General features: G+C 41.8%; 1 protein-coding gene across 3 annotated transcripts in view; it reads right to left on the minus strand.

The window, feature by feature from the left end:
• Positions 1-14,839, minus strand: part of MECR (mitochondrial trans-2-enoyl-CoA reductase) — a 638,102-nt gene that overhangs the window by 374,654 nt on the left and 248,609 nt on the right. For all 3 annotated transcript variants that reach the window (XM_044085055.1, XM_044085046.1, XM_044085063.1), the window contains exon 3: positions 9,465-9,596. In XM_044085055.1, coding sequence (XP_043940990.1) covers positions 9,465-9,596 — 132 coding nt within the window. The remainder of the gene's footprint in view (positions 1-9,464; positions 9,597-14,839) is intronic.

The following is a 14,839-nucleotide window of genomic DNA, read 5'->3' on the forward strand; positions in this document are numbered from 1 at the left end:
AATACACCCTCAGAAGCCGGTGCCTGCACAGCAGCTCCGGACGCATCCAAGGTAGAGACATCCGCAGGTTCCACAGTTGAAGAAGCATCTCACGGCATACCGGATTCCGAATGGGTCTCAGTAGAGGTCGATAAATCTGTAGAAGTGGGTAACAGGGGTTGCGAAAGTGCCTGAGTACCGGCGGACTGGCGACTAGCTTAATGGAAGTGTCGTCGGCAGTTTTGGACCTATGCGGTCTGTCTCTGTCTTTATCTTTGCATTTTTTTTGGAAGATCGGTAGTCGGATGGCTTACCAAAGCCATTTCGGAATATGGAGAATGAGAGTGAAAGAATTTAGAGACAAAAATAGCCCAACGACGAATAGTTCGGGTGTTGAACAAGGCACAAAACCGACAGTGAGGGTCGTAGTGGTCTGGGCCTAAACAGGTGACACAGTAAGAATGAAAATCTCTGTGAGGTATTTGCTTTCCACAGGCAAGACAATTGTTAAATTTTTCTGAAATCAGTTAGAGCAAGAAAAAAAATGATTCCCAATGGGATACTTAGCTTTAGAAGACTTGAGGTTTGAAACTCGAAAAATGAAAATTTCAAGTAGCTGCCGACCGGTACTTACGAACTGCTTCTGCTTCGGGCTCCCGCACAGCAAGAAAAGCTGATGTAGTGACATTGGCTGCATGTTTTATACCCCTGACGACCGGACGTCATGGATGAGGTGACAGCATCCGATGCAGAAATCCCAAGACTCTGGTATTTGAGCCGACATGAGGGCTACCTGCAGGCAGATAACCCAAGTGTAATGGCTACAACAGTGAAACACGTTGTAGATGTAGACGTGCCAGAACAAAAAGCCTAGCTAAAAACTGACTCTTCTTGAGAAAGCAGTTGGAGGACAATCCCCTTTCCTGTTTCAGCAGTTCAAGGATTTCTCTGAATGATATGTCCACAAGGGGGATCTGGGGGAGCCTTCTACATCATCAAAGTCAGTATTGGTGTTGACAGACTCCTGAGGGGAATCCAGGTGCCTCTTTTTGTTCATATGCTTCCTGTGTACCTCATCAGTGGAATGCTCTGTAGAGGACTCAGAAGTTGAGGTTGTCTCTTCCTTAGGAGCTAGCACAAGGCTTTGGTTACTGGGTGTCTAGATGGGACAAGAAGAGTAGGTTTCAGATTCTGGGAAATTCTTTGAGGGAGGGATGGATGGATCTAAACTAGAGGGAGTAGACTTCTCTCTTGTATGGCAGGGCACTCTCTCAAAAGCCCCAAAAGCTCTGCTTAATAAGGGTCTGGGAAGCCAAGCCTTAGGAGCTGAAGCCTCTGAAGGAGGCTCAACCCGGGATATCACACATCTTGGATCAGAGGATGATTTCAGAGTGAAATTGGCTAATGCTGAGGCTCCAAGAGGGAGGAATGGTTGGTTCCAAATACCTCAGTACTGAACCTAGCCTGTTGGAGTTGTTGCTGACTATTTGGCTCTGAGACACAGATGGCTCCAAAGTACTCAGAGCCGACCTAATCAAAGAACTCATTGATGCAGAAGAAGAACAAAGCCTAGAGTCCACTGCAGACCTGCTCCAGGTGGAAGATGGATACAAGGTCTCTAATCCAGATTGGTGAAGGAGAAACTACTGAAAGGGGAGAAGAAACCATTACTTCTGCACTGGTGCTGGTCAGAGTCAGGAGGATCCCTCACTGGATCTGGGTCTGAAGAAATCTCCTCATCTTTTTGTCCAGGTCTGCTTTGGTAAGGCTCCTGGTAGGATAGGCTGACTAGAAGCATGAAGTAGCAAAGGGTGGTCTGGAATGATTGTACCTCTTTTCCTGCAATACTGGTGAATGGAGCATAGGAGAAATCAGTTCCGGTGAAAACCTCAGAGGTATGCTGGATCCAATGAGTATCAGATCTCAGCAAAGCATTGGCTCCAAAGGTTTTGTGATTTTAGAAACTGAATCCAAAGAGATGTACGGTCTGGAGATCTCTCACTAAGGTTTTAAAGCTCGTTTTCTTTCCCTTTTTCTTTTTATTTGAATTTGTTTTTTCTCCTTAGGCTTTTCAGCTGTTTTCTTTAAATAAGAAGAAAGTTTTGCAAAAACTGAAGGGAAGCTCTCTCTTGTAGGGGTGGAAGAAGCACTTTCAAAATTAGTATATTTCATCACTCCACAATGGCCCATTGACATAAAGCTTTAGAAAAGGAGCAAGTGGTGTCCAAATGTTAGGGCCTAGTCAATATACACATTTATAGGTGTGCACTGGCCACACACTTCTTAAACTCTGATGATATGTCTGCCATTTTGACAGGAAAAAAGGGGAACCAGGTACAAAAATGGATAGAAACAATTCTTAGATACAATAACAGATGAAAAAAAAAATTTTTTTGTATTAAGGAAAGGGCGTGCTTAGGAGAGGAGGCAAAGAAAAGGGTAAAAGTAATAAAAATAAGGTTATTTAAAAGCTATTTAAACATTATATAAAGGCTATAGATCGAAATTCACTTATCCACTGCTGTGCACCAACAGAGCTCTCCTACGCTTTTGGTGGCAAATTAGATCTGAGGTAGCTGGGTCAACATGGTAATTATGTGTAATGGGAGGACCACATGCACAGAATCCAAAGCTTGAAAGTGGTTGAAGTCAGTTCCAAAAACCCATAAGCTGAGGAACAGACAGAAAAGACAACATCAGATCATTTGTTTCTTTTTTTTTAACTGAAACCTAAATACTGTAGAACTCTGTGTGGGGTATAAACAGTAGAATCTGCTTGCAACATCAGTAGTAAGCAGTTTGCTACAGTTTCAAAGAAAAAAATATTTTCTTTTTTAACTAAAATGTCAGAAAGGAGGGTCAGGGAGCTGAAACAAGACCGGATTGGCTCCTGCCTTTCAGGAGGCCCAGGTACTTGATTGTGGACATTTTTTGCTCTTCAAATGAGGAGAAAAGGAGGGGGAGCACCACTGTGGAGAGAAGCCCCAGGTACTACTTAAGCCAGCTATGCCTCTGCGAATATGGCCAATGAATGCCCCCTGAATGAGGAGTAAGACAGGCCAGAGGATAGTAACTCACACAGATAATTTAGAAGCAGAGAAACTTGGATGCCTGTCTTTTTCTTTGCGTTTCTTGTGAATTCCGGTAGTCGGATGGCTATCCGACGACATCGTATAATTAAATCTTCTGCCAAAACAGTGTAATGCAAAACTGTACCAACGCTTAATAGTGCGTTGGTTAAATCTAGCACAAAACCGACAACCAGCAACGTCGTGGTCAGGGCCTAGGCAAGGAATACAGTAAGAATGAAAGTCCTTATGGCTTCCCACAAGAAATACAATTGTTAACTTTTTCTGACATCGGTCTGGAGCAAGAAAAAAGTTTCCCCAATGGGATACTTAGCTTTTAATGAAGACTTCGGATCTGAAATTCGAACACAAAAATCTCAGGAGTCGGCCAAGCAGCACTTGCGAACTGCTTATGCTTCGGGCACCTCGCGGCAAGAAAGACTGAAGAAAATGGCGTCGGCTGCATCTTTTGTACCTCTGGCACACTGATGTCAGGGAAGAGGCGACAACAGCCAACGCCGGACTTAGACTTTGGAATTCGGGCCGACTGAGGGTAGCCTGCCAGCAGGATAACCCAAGTGTAATGTCTGCAACAGTGAAACACGAAGAACATCTCTATCCCTAAATGAGTGGTGGTTCTTTTCTTGATACCAACTAGAAAACCTTTTCCATTTACTAATATATAATTTTCTAGTAGCAGGTTTTCTTGTCTTCTTTAAAGGAGAACCGCACCCACAGACTCAAAAAACATGTTTATTGCATCATGGTTTGGTGTTTCCTACATTTTAACACCACTCTGGGACTATTTACAGGTTTTTAAATATTTTTATACGTAATTTCTGAATCTGAGCTCATGGGGTCTGGCATATTGAAGTAATTCTGATTGTTTAATCTGCCTCTAGGTATCCCACAATGCAGTGCTTGTCTGTAAAAAATGACATCATGCAGGCCTCTTTCTTCCTAAAGCTCCAGTCACTGCATTAATTTTACATGCATACATTGCTGTCTTTCAGTCAATTAGTTTTAAGTAACCTTTCATGTCGTTAAGGACTACATAAAACACAAACAGTGCAAATGCCATAGAACAGACTTTCAAAGTGCTTTTTACTGTTGCTTTTTAGAATGGCTAAACTGCAGTCTTTTGTGTAGCCTGAATTGTACTACTTTGACTCATCTCCCATCCCCCTTCATACCCAACTTCCCTAGCTGTCAAAAAGCTAAGGGTAATGTGAACTGTTACTTGCTGTGATTGACAGCTCACAGCAGGAGACTTGACTCGTATATTGTTTTCTTGTTCTAGTCTTTACTTTCTGTATAGGTAGGGGAAGGATCGGAGAGCTGTGACATCACAGCATGGGTGGGGTTTTTAGGACGGTAGTGGTGATGCCAGTTTGAGGAGGGAAATGGCCAGAAAACTACCTGTATTCAGTGGCCTTGATGACATCAGTGAACTGGAGACTGCAGCAAGATTTTCCAGGGCGGACAAAAGTTTCTTGAAAGTGAAACCATCACAGTACAGTAAGGTACTGTTCTAGTGGAGAGAAACGGTATACTTTGATGCTGCATTATTTATTCATAGCAGGGACAGTAAATAGGGAGATTAAAACAGAGAAGTTGAGCATTCACTAACAGAATTCCATTGTTGTCCTTTAATACCTGCTGCAAATGCTCTGAAAAAAAGGTGCATAAATGGTATTAAGATCCCATCACACAGACAAGTCAGCTGCTGGTGTTTGGGGCTGGGATCCAGTCTGACATAAAGCTTGTGGTACTAGCCCCAGGCCATTTCTAAATGAAAGGAGAAACACTGCTGCCTGGGCCTGAAAGGAGTCACCAGAATGATTTTTGAGGAGTCCTTCTGAATCTTCATAATGACCCAGAATATTAGTGAAAAGGGTGGAGAAGCATACATGAACATTCCTGTCCATAGAAAAGAAGATACATCTGTCTTCCAGATCTTCTTGCATGATGTTCTGGAGCAGAATACTGTCAACTGATTGTTGTGAGTGGCAGCAAAAAGATCTGTTTGAGGTGTTCCCCACAGGTGGTTCAGTTACTGGAAGACCTCAATTCAATCTCCATTTGTAAGGACTATCCTGGCACTGCTCAGCTTGTCTGCTACATAATTCTGCTCTGATGCTCAAATGCCGGTGGAGTGAGATTGTGTTGAAAAGCTACACATCAGTCTACTGTAGCTAGTCTGCACAGATGGTAAGATCTGTTTCTCCCTTGCTTGTTTATGTACCACATCATTATGGTGATGTCTAAAAACAGTTGTAGAGATCCTGGAGATGACTGATGAATGAGACAGCCTAGCGCATTTATAAGTGCCAGCATCTCTTATTTTTATGTATTTGGCCTGTCTTTTTTTGTTCCAAAAGACCATACATTTTTATCCTATACAAACAAAGCAAGGTCTAAGTCATCTGTTGTTTCATACTGTGCTACAGCTGAGAGCTGGATCTAGCACTAGGCGACCTAGGTAGTTGCCTAGGGCCCCACTGGCTGAGTGGGCTTGCCATAACATTTATTTTTTAATTTAAAATTAAAAAAAAAAAATTACATATCTTTTAAGGGCATTCATCTTAAGAACACACACTGTGTGGAACATTTAAATATTTCGCGAGTTCGCACGCACCTGCTGTTGCTTGCTTCTTCTATTCCACGTCCAAAATTTAAATACACGACCATTCTGCTGTCTGCTTCTTCCATGAAATGTTATCTGAAGCATTACTGGTAAGGCGCTTTGCTTTTGTACTGGTGGGTGGGTGTGTGTGTGTGTGTGTGTATATATAAAATAGGGATCCTAGTTAGGGATGGCAGGTTAGCTAATTTGACCAGACTCAAACCCTGTACCTTATTTTCAAGAGACAAGAACCTGAATCCTCTACACCAATTACCAGACTACAGGTTTCAGTGCATTTTCAGAGAGTTGTGAGTTTCAGTACATTTTCAATAAATTGTGAGCTTCAGTACATTTTCAAGGAATTCTGGTCTTCAAGGGAAGAAACGTTTACTGCTGTTCATGCTAAGTCCATTTTCAATGTGCAACTGTTTTGTTTAGCAAATGGTCATCAGTGTTTGTGTTCGTGAATTTGAAAGCAGTGCTGGTAACACAACAGGTAGCATATTTGTTTTTGATGCAGAAGGCTGTGGGTTCTACTCCCACACCATGTAGATAGATTATTGAAATTGTGTTGTGCTTTAAGTGGAGTGCTGCAGTCCTGAGTGCGTCCTCCTTTGGATGAGATGCCTTGTAACTATGAACTTGTTGGTTTGCCATCCATTCCTAGTGTAACATTACCAGTTTACATTTTTTTTAACATAACATAGGCGATTTATTCTTCAAGGGCAGCAGGCACTGAATTTATACATGAAACACTAAAATATAAAGTGGTTTGCCAGCAGCAACCTCTTTATTAGTTACATATTTTTTTAATGTGGAATTTATTCAGATGACTTTTACTTCTGTAGAGATTGTACATACTGACTGATATTGGTGGACTGTAACAGAAGCTTGAGTGGCCTTTTACAGTTGAAATGTTCTGAAATGGGTAGTTTTGTCATAACTGGTTCATACATTTTGTTTCATTGTTTGATGGAAAAAATGTTCAAATTTAAAACTCACCCTAACAAGTGGTGCTGTTTTCTACAAGGAATATCATTTAATACACTCATGAAGGTGAATCAAAGAACACATGCATGTATGCATAGTCCTAAAAATGGGTGCAAGGGGCCTATGGTTTGAAATCAGCCTAAAGGTATACAATCTGCCACTGGCCAGATGCATTTTCTTTGAATGTGGGTTTCAATGCTGTTTTAATGAATGAAAGTTTCGTTTAGCAAAGTTTTGTTTAGCAAATGTCTATCAGTATTTGTGCTAGAAATTGTAAACAAAAATGTTAAATTAAATCGAAATATCTGTTATCATTGTAGAAATAAAGAAAATAGTATCACACTGACTGGTTTGAGGAATGTTTATGGTGACTGCAGAGAAATAGCCAAGTAATGAGACACTAGAATGGCTGTGTGTGTGTGTGTGTGTGTGTGGTGGGGGTAGATCCATTACCCTGCCTAGGGCCCCATTTCACCATGATCTGGCTCTGCAATAGCGGATACTGAGAATGGGAGACCTGAATTCAGGGAAATTTGGTGTTTCTCACAAAAAGAAAATCTCTCAGTTTTTGCAAACCCCAAAACTGGAATCTGAAATGTCAGGAGATTGTGATGTTGGGACTATGCAAATTTCAGCTACCAATGGATTCTTCTCATATATAGTCTTACAAGAGGTATCATAAGAATCATAGAAGCCATGATACCTAGAATCCTGAGAAATTCCCATGGTGAGACAGCGAGTGGAAAAGCTGAGTAACAGTTCTGGATACAGATCTCCTTTTCCTTGTGGAAGATAAGCTTTTTGAACTGAGGTGTCCACGAGATGCTACAGGAAAGCAATCCTGTGGGAAGGAGTCAGACAAGAATATTGTAAGCTTTCCTGGAACCCTAGTCTGAGAGTAGGAGATCCTTTACCCAAGTGAGAGAGTCATGGCACTTTGCAAAATATTCTGCAAAGATAAGCAACTTGTTTAAATAAGGAAAACGTGAGCACATTGCAGTCTGCAGTAGGCTATCACAGGAGCTAGACACTCCGAGAATACCCTTGGAGAAGTACACCAAAGGATAATGTAGAGAACTTATAATGTAATCTAGACACATAAACTTTAAGAAACACCTGAAGTCTGGATCTACAGGAATATGATGACATGCATCTTTTAAATCTAAGTTACTTGAAAACTGTAATATGGAATTTGGAGTTAATAAACTGTGAAGTGGCACCATCTTAATCTTGGCCATTACCACAAAGGGAAAGATACAGAATTGGACCCCAAGAATTTTTCTTCTTCAGCACCAGAAACTTCCTTGGACAAATCCCCCCTACCAATTGAAGAGGGACAGGACACCCGGGAACACAAATGCTAAAAGACAGGAGAGAAAAATAAGAGTTTAATATGGCAGATGAGGGGAATACCTCTGAAAGGAGGGAGAGATTTCTACTACAACCTGCAATCTTAATGGATCACTCTCAGAACTCATCTGTCTGAAAGTACTATCTTTTGCCAAAGACAGAAATGGAGGTTCAGACTTTCTGGAAGGATTAGGGAACTACCAGGTTGTGTTTGTGTGTGTGTGTGTGTGTGTGTGTGTGTGTGTGTGTGTGTGTGGGGGGGGGGGTCCTTCATACAGTCGCACAAACTAATTAGACTATCATTTGTTCTGGGGGGGTCCTACTTTCTTTTTGAAACCTCCCCCCATTGCTTTATAAACATTTGTTTACCAGCAGTTTACTGGAGCTGTTTATTTTGCTTTTTAAAAAAGGTTGCAGAAGGAGCAGTAAATCCCTTGCTAAACTTATAGAAGGAGGGCTCAAAAATATGAGACTCCTTGATTCAGCTTACCTCTTTCATTACACTTCAAGGACCTCTGCATCAGAATGCCCAAAATACAAGTTTTTATCCAATGGAGAGTCAAAATTTCATTTTTTGCATCCTCTGTGAGATTTTGAGAACGGAGCCAAGGAAACCTCCTCCTAACATTTCACCCAGCAGCAGCCCTGGGAGTGGCATTAGCAGACTCAAAAGCACATTTCACACAATGGGTAGTCAGTTGAGACACAGAAACAACAAAATTACACAAAGTAGATTTCTCCTCAAAACAGGAAAGAGTTGCAAATGAATTCCTTATATTCTAAACAGAGGCAAGCATAAACTTTAATGTATGAGACTGACAGCTGGGAATCCTAAAATCAGGTGCTGCAGAAGAATATACTTGCTTTCCACAAATCTATCAAAAGTCTTCCCAGCCTTGTCAGAATGAGAGGGATTAGTAGTAACCAAATGTTTAGCAGCAGCTGGGTTTGCTAAAGTAATAGCTGCTGGATCAGATCTGGGATAAGTGTATACAAACTTAAAAGACAGAGGAACTTAATCTGCTTGCTTTCCTGGGGGCAGCAGGCTGACTGTCATGCAAGTCACAGGCTATATCAAAAACATCCTCCAGAGCTCAAAGAACAGGTGGAAATGGGGTAGGCTCTGGAAATTCCAGTCGTAATAATTCTTAATACATTTTTAGTTCGAAAGACATGTGTTGAATGGGCGTGCCTTTGTTGAAGGTTGGGTGTTGGGCTGGCAACTCGACACCATAAAAACCAACTGCCAATCATTAGCGGACCGGAGTTCCGCTGTGGCGACCCCTAACTCCTAAAACCCTAAAAACTCCTAACCCCTAAAAGCCGAAAGACAAACAACAACATTTTTTTAGAGACAAGGTCTATTTCTTCACTGATGTAATGCTTTTAAAGGTATAACCATGAAAAGGTATACTTTTGCAAGACTGTAGCTTAAAACAGCTGCAACTTACCCAGCCCTGCATCAGCTGGTATGACCCAGTCCCCAGGACTCAAAGAAGTAACTTTGTTACCCACTTCCAGCACCTCTCCAACACCCTCATTTCCACCAACAGCTGGCAGCTCAGGAAGAATTGCGTAAGTACCTGAGGGAGAAAACAAATTCTTACATATTGCAATCTGTATTTACAGTTTACAGCCACCCACAGAGTTTAGACTGATTCAGTACAATGTGTTCTTTAGCAAACTTAAAAATTAATTTCTTCTGGCATAAAATACTTACCCTCTCCATTAAAGCTATAAATTACTGCTCAGGTCAAAGTGTAAGCATGAAAAAACTGCACTCTTGAGTCAGAAGATATTTAACTAAAGGTATTTGGCTGTGAAACAATACAGCACCTTTATGTAAATATAGTACACATTTTATCACAGCGATTTCTGTAAGCACTCTAATAACAACACCCTCTGGACTAGTCAGAATACATTCCATTTTTGATTAAAGGCAAGCTGCCAATCTTCCTTAGGCACACTGTCAATTTTCTAGCATACTAGAAAGGTCACTTTTATACCAAGCTAGAAATTCAAATCCCTCTAAAGCAAGAATTGATTTTCTTCATACTTTTAAAGGACTCTCTACTTCACAAGTTATTATGAAAGATCCATAAAACCACAGAGTTCCCTTTCTAATAATCAAAAGAACAAAGTTCTAATAAAAAAGTTCAACAAACTTGCCAAGCAATGTTCTATACTGCATAAGGTCATATCAAACAATGCATTACAATGCTTTCAATTTTATAAAGTAGTTCTGCTTTGTTTAACTTGAAGAAACTTATGACCCCATTTTCAAAGTTGATAATGAGGTATACATACAGACAGGAACAAAGTATGCAAGTAATACCATATGCCACTGCTTTTAAACACTTGGAATAATTGTTATATTACACTAACCAAAAAGGTCATTTTACAGTGCATATTGTTACCTGGTCTGAACAATAAACCAAAATACAGTAATGCTGTTAGACTAGACTATGCTTCCACCCCCTTCTTTTTCAACCACATAGCTACTAACGTAACAATATGATTTTTAATCTAACTACCAATGAACAGAATAATGAAATATCATCATGTCTTATCTAGGGGCAAAGCCTAAGTAGGATCCTATCCGATGAGCAAAATGAAATTAATGAGAAGATAAAGCTGTAATAAGTATTACATGATTAGCTGCGAGATAATATACCAAGTTTTTACATCCTGGCCAGCATGCCATAACAGAATATAGGATTTTACGAGCAATGTGACAGCATGACTCAAACTGAGCAGGACCTACAAGAGTCCAGGTGGAGGCAGTATATATCAAACATAACACTATGAAATCCTGTACATTCTACAAGTGCAAGGCTGCAAAAGAGTTTACTGGACATGCAAAGCACCATGATCTATTTTCATACCCATTTGGAGGATAATTGTCCCTCCCACCCATAACTTATTCCTGTAGTAAACCAATGATGCATCTTCCATTCATTTTGATGCATGGCAAACTACCTGACATTTTTCTTCATCTTATTTGAGTTCATCTAGCCAAATGTCATTACAAAGCTACTACCGTCTGCTCTTTATCTATCAGGTCGCAGCAATTTTTACTGTGAAAGTTACTCTTTGACTCCTCCATGTTAGGAACTGTAGAACCTTTTGTGGCTTAATGTTGGGCTGTCTGTGGGACAAACTTAAAAATGACAGACGTTGGGGGCTGTTCAAAGTTCTGGATTTTACAAAGTTCTGGATTTTACAGAAATTTTGCCTTTCTCAGTTATGAAGGGACTCAAATGTTATTAGTGAGAATATTTTAGGAAATCCCCAGTTTTTCTTCTGCAAAAGACTGTCTTAGATGTAGCTGATGACTTATTTTGATCTAATTTTAAAGTTCACTTCCATTACAGCACAGCTGATCTACCCCTAATCTGCTTCAGAATACACCAACTGGCCAGCTTCACAAATCTCTGGCTCCCTCTCAAACCTACACACAAGACTGCCGATTGGCTAGTTCCTTGGAGTGAAAGAAGAAGTCATAGTATTAACAATTTTAGGACTTTCTTACCCATACAGAAAGAAAGAGATGACTCATTCTGAACCTCTAAAATATGCAAACAGAAAGCCTTTACTCCTTTTGATCTAAAGGCACTGGTTCTATGACTCCTAGAGTTAGCAAGTATTGAAGAACCTAAGGGAAAAAAAACTCTGGTTCACAGTGGAGGGAGGAATTTCCCCTGAAAGGAGGTATGTGTTATCTAGTGCCAACTATAACCCTCCTAAAAAAGAAGTTATGCACTCACCATAACGTTCCATGTTTGTAGTCCATCTCTCCCTTCATTCTTTACATATGGGATCGGAGCCGATCCTCGGCTCCGACTTGGCCTATTTACAAGCTGGAAGTCTTCTAGTTGGCTCGTGGCTAGGTAGGTATCCCATGGTGCACCAGTACAATCCCCAGATCTTGTTTGCTGCTAACTAGGAGAGATAACAAATATACAAAAGAAGCCAATACTAAAAGGTCTCCATAAAAAAATGATCATTTCTGTCTCCAGGTACTTCCAGGATGGGGGTGGGATGGTGGGTTCGTAAGAATGCAGGGCGAGAAGGACTACAAACATGGAACGTTATGGTGAGTACATAACTTCTTTATGTTCTGTAGTTCTATCTCGCCTTCGTTCTTTACATATGGGACAGCGTCCCTAGCACCTTATTCTTGGGTGGCTCAAGGAAAAATACTCCTGAGTACCGTGGAAACAAATGATGCTCTACCCCTAGAGGTTAAATCCAATTTGTAATGAGTGATTAAAGTGTGAGGGGTAGCCCACATTGCTGCTGCACAAATACTGTCAAGTGGGACCCTGGCTTGAAAGGCTGCAGAGGTAGACTGAGATCTGGTAGAATGAGCCTTGATTTTAAAGGGTAAAGGTCTACCCTCAGAGTTGTAAACGTAAGTTATACAGCTAGAAATCAAATTAGAGGGAGTTACCTTGGAAACTGGTACGCCTGACCTGGATTCGGAGAAGGAAATAAATAATTGGTATTTGGGCTGATTTCCTGATTTCCTTAGTCCGATGTAAATAAAAACATAATTGTCCATGGACATCCAGCTGATGAAACTGCATTGGAATGATTTTGAAAGAACACTGGAAGTTCTATGGATTGATTTAAGGTGGCAGGGGAACAGACCTTGGAGACAAAGGAAGGATTAGTACAAAGGGATACCCTGTCTTTGCGAAAAATCAGCTAAGGGGGTTTCACAGACAATGCTTGTAACTCTGACACCCGTCTGGCTGACGTGATAGCCACCAGAAACAAAGTCTTCCAAGACAGGAATTTCAAAAAGGAAGAATGAGAAGGCTCGAAGGGCGGAGAAGTTAATTTGGATAACACAAAATTTAAATCCCATGAGGCAACAGGTTCTTGAACTGGGGGGGGGGGATCTCAACAAGGTGGCACCTTTAAGGAAAGTTTTGCACAGCCATGTGACATCAGATTAGAATATTGAAAACATAGATGAAAATTTGAAATCGCTGCCAATTGAACCCTGATAGTGGCAGCCGCAGATCCCTGGTGAAAAAGCTCAGACAGGAATTCCAAAACCACTGGAATGGAGGCAGTGTAAGAGTCAACATTCATTTTCTCCGCCCAAATAGAGAATCTTCTCCATTTACTGGAATATAGTCTCCTAGTGGAAGGTTTATGAGAAGACGTAAGGATATGAGTCAGGGAGGGTGAGAAGTCGTGAAGCCTGACTAGGGATGGAACTGGAGCAGCCACGCTGTCAAATTGAGGGTGTGTAAGGAGGGGTGAAGCGAACCTGACATGTGAGTCAACAGGTCTGGAACTGGGTCCAGAATCCAAGGATCGTCTAGGAGAAGAGGCCTGAGGAAGGGGAACCAAACCTGATGAGGCCAGTAAGGAGCAATGAGGATCAGTTTGCTTCCCAGCCATTGATGAATAACCTTGGGAATGAGAGGAAAGGGAGGAAAAGCATACAGGAGACCCAGGGGCCAATTGTGAATGAGTGCGTCTCTCGGTGACTCTCCCGGAGGGAGGATAAGGGAGAAGTAGCTGCTGCATTTGGCATTGATTGGGCTGGCAAAGAGATCGCAGCAAGGGTGTCCCCATTTGCGGAAAATCTGTTCTGCTATTTCCTGTTTCAGAGGCCACTTGTGAGGCATCAGGATTGCCCGGCTGAGCTTGTCGGCTATCACGTTGGTTGTCCCTGGAATGTGCATTGCCACCAGAAAAAGCTGGGAAGCTATCGCCCATTTCCAAACTCGCATGGCCTCTCGACAGAGTGGGTAAGATCTGGTTCCGCCCTGTTTGTTGATATACCATATAACGACATGTTGTCTGATTGTATTGCAATAGTCCCCAGAGGCAGAAGGTCGTGGAGTGCTTGCAACACCAGGAGCACCGTCCTCATCTCTAGAACATTAGGTGAGCCTCGTGATCTTGCCATGTGCCTTGGACAGTTCTGCTGAGATGATGCCACCCCCCCTATCTGTGAGGCATCCGTGGTCACAGTGGCAACGGGTTGGTGAGGAACAAAGGAAGTGCCCATGGTTAACTGATTGGGTAGTGTCCACCAAAGGAGGTCCTTCTTGAAAGATTCTGTAAGCAGAATGTGATGAGATAATGGTAGGTGCTGAAAAGACCATTGGGACGACAGGAGCCACTGAATAATTCTCATGTGTAGCCTGGCTAGTGGCACTAGTAATATGGTGGAAGCCATGGTCCCTAGAAGCTGCAGAATAGTCTTGGCTTTGACCTTTCGTAAGGGGAGAAGACGCCAAATTTGAAGAACCAGAGTCGGTGCCCTTTCGGCAGGAAGACAATGTCTACTGTGTCTATCTCTGCGTCTATAAAACACCAGTTTGAGGGGGCAATAACACAGATTTTTCCCAATTTACAGAAATTCCAAGCTGGGCATAAAGGTGAATAGTAGCATCCCTGGTCTGAAGAAGTAGATGCCTGGTAGAGGCAGTCAAGAGCCAGTCGTCCAGCTATGGAAACACCTGGAATCCTTGATGTCTCAGGTGAGCTGTCACTACTGCCATACATTTGGTGAATACCCTGGGGGCTGTGGTGAGACCAAAGGGCAGAGCACGAAACTGGTAATAACTGGCTCCCAGCCGGAAGCGTAGATGACTCCTCGACGCTCTGTCCATTTTTATGTGGTAGTAGGTATCTTGGAGATCTATTGAGCACATCCAATTGTCTTTCCATAATAATGGGAGTATAGACTGCAGTGTCACAATCCGGAACTTGTCCTTTACTGATTCATTCAATCTGCTGAGGTCCAAGATGGGCCTCCAATCCCCTGTAAGTTTTGGCACTAAAAAGAATCTGAAGT

This window comes from Protopterus annectens, chromosome 1.part1 (assembly GCF_019279795.1).
Source record: "Protopterus annectens isolate FY-2018-M chromosome 1.part1, PAN1.0, whole genome shotgun sequence".
In the NCBI taxonomy this organism is placed as follows: Eukaryota; Metazoa; Chordata; order Ceratodontiformes; family Protopteridae; genus Protopterus; species Protopterus annectens.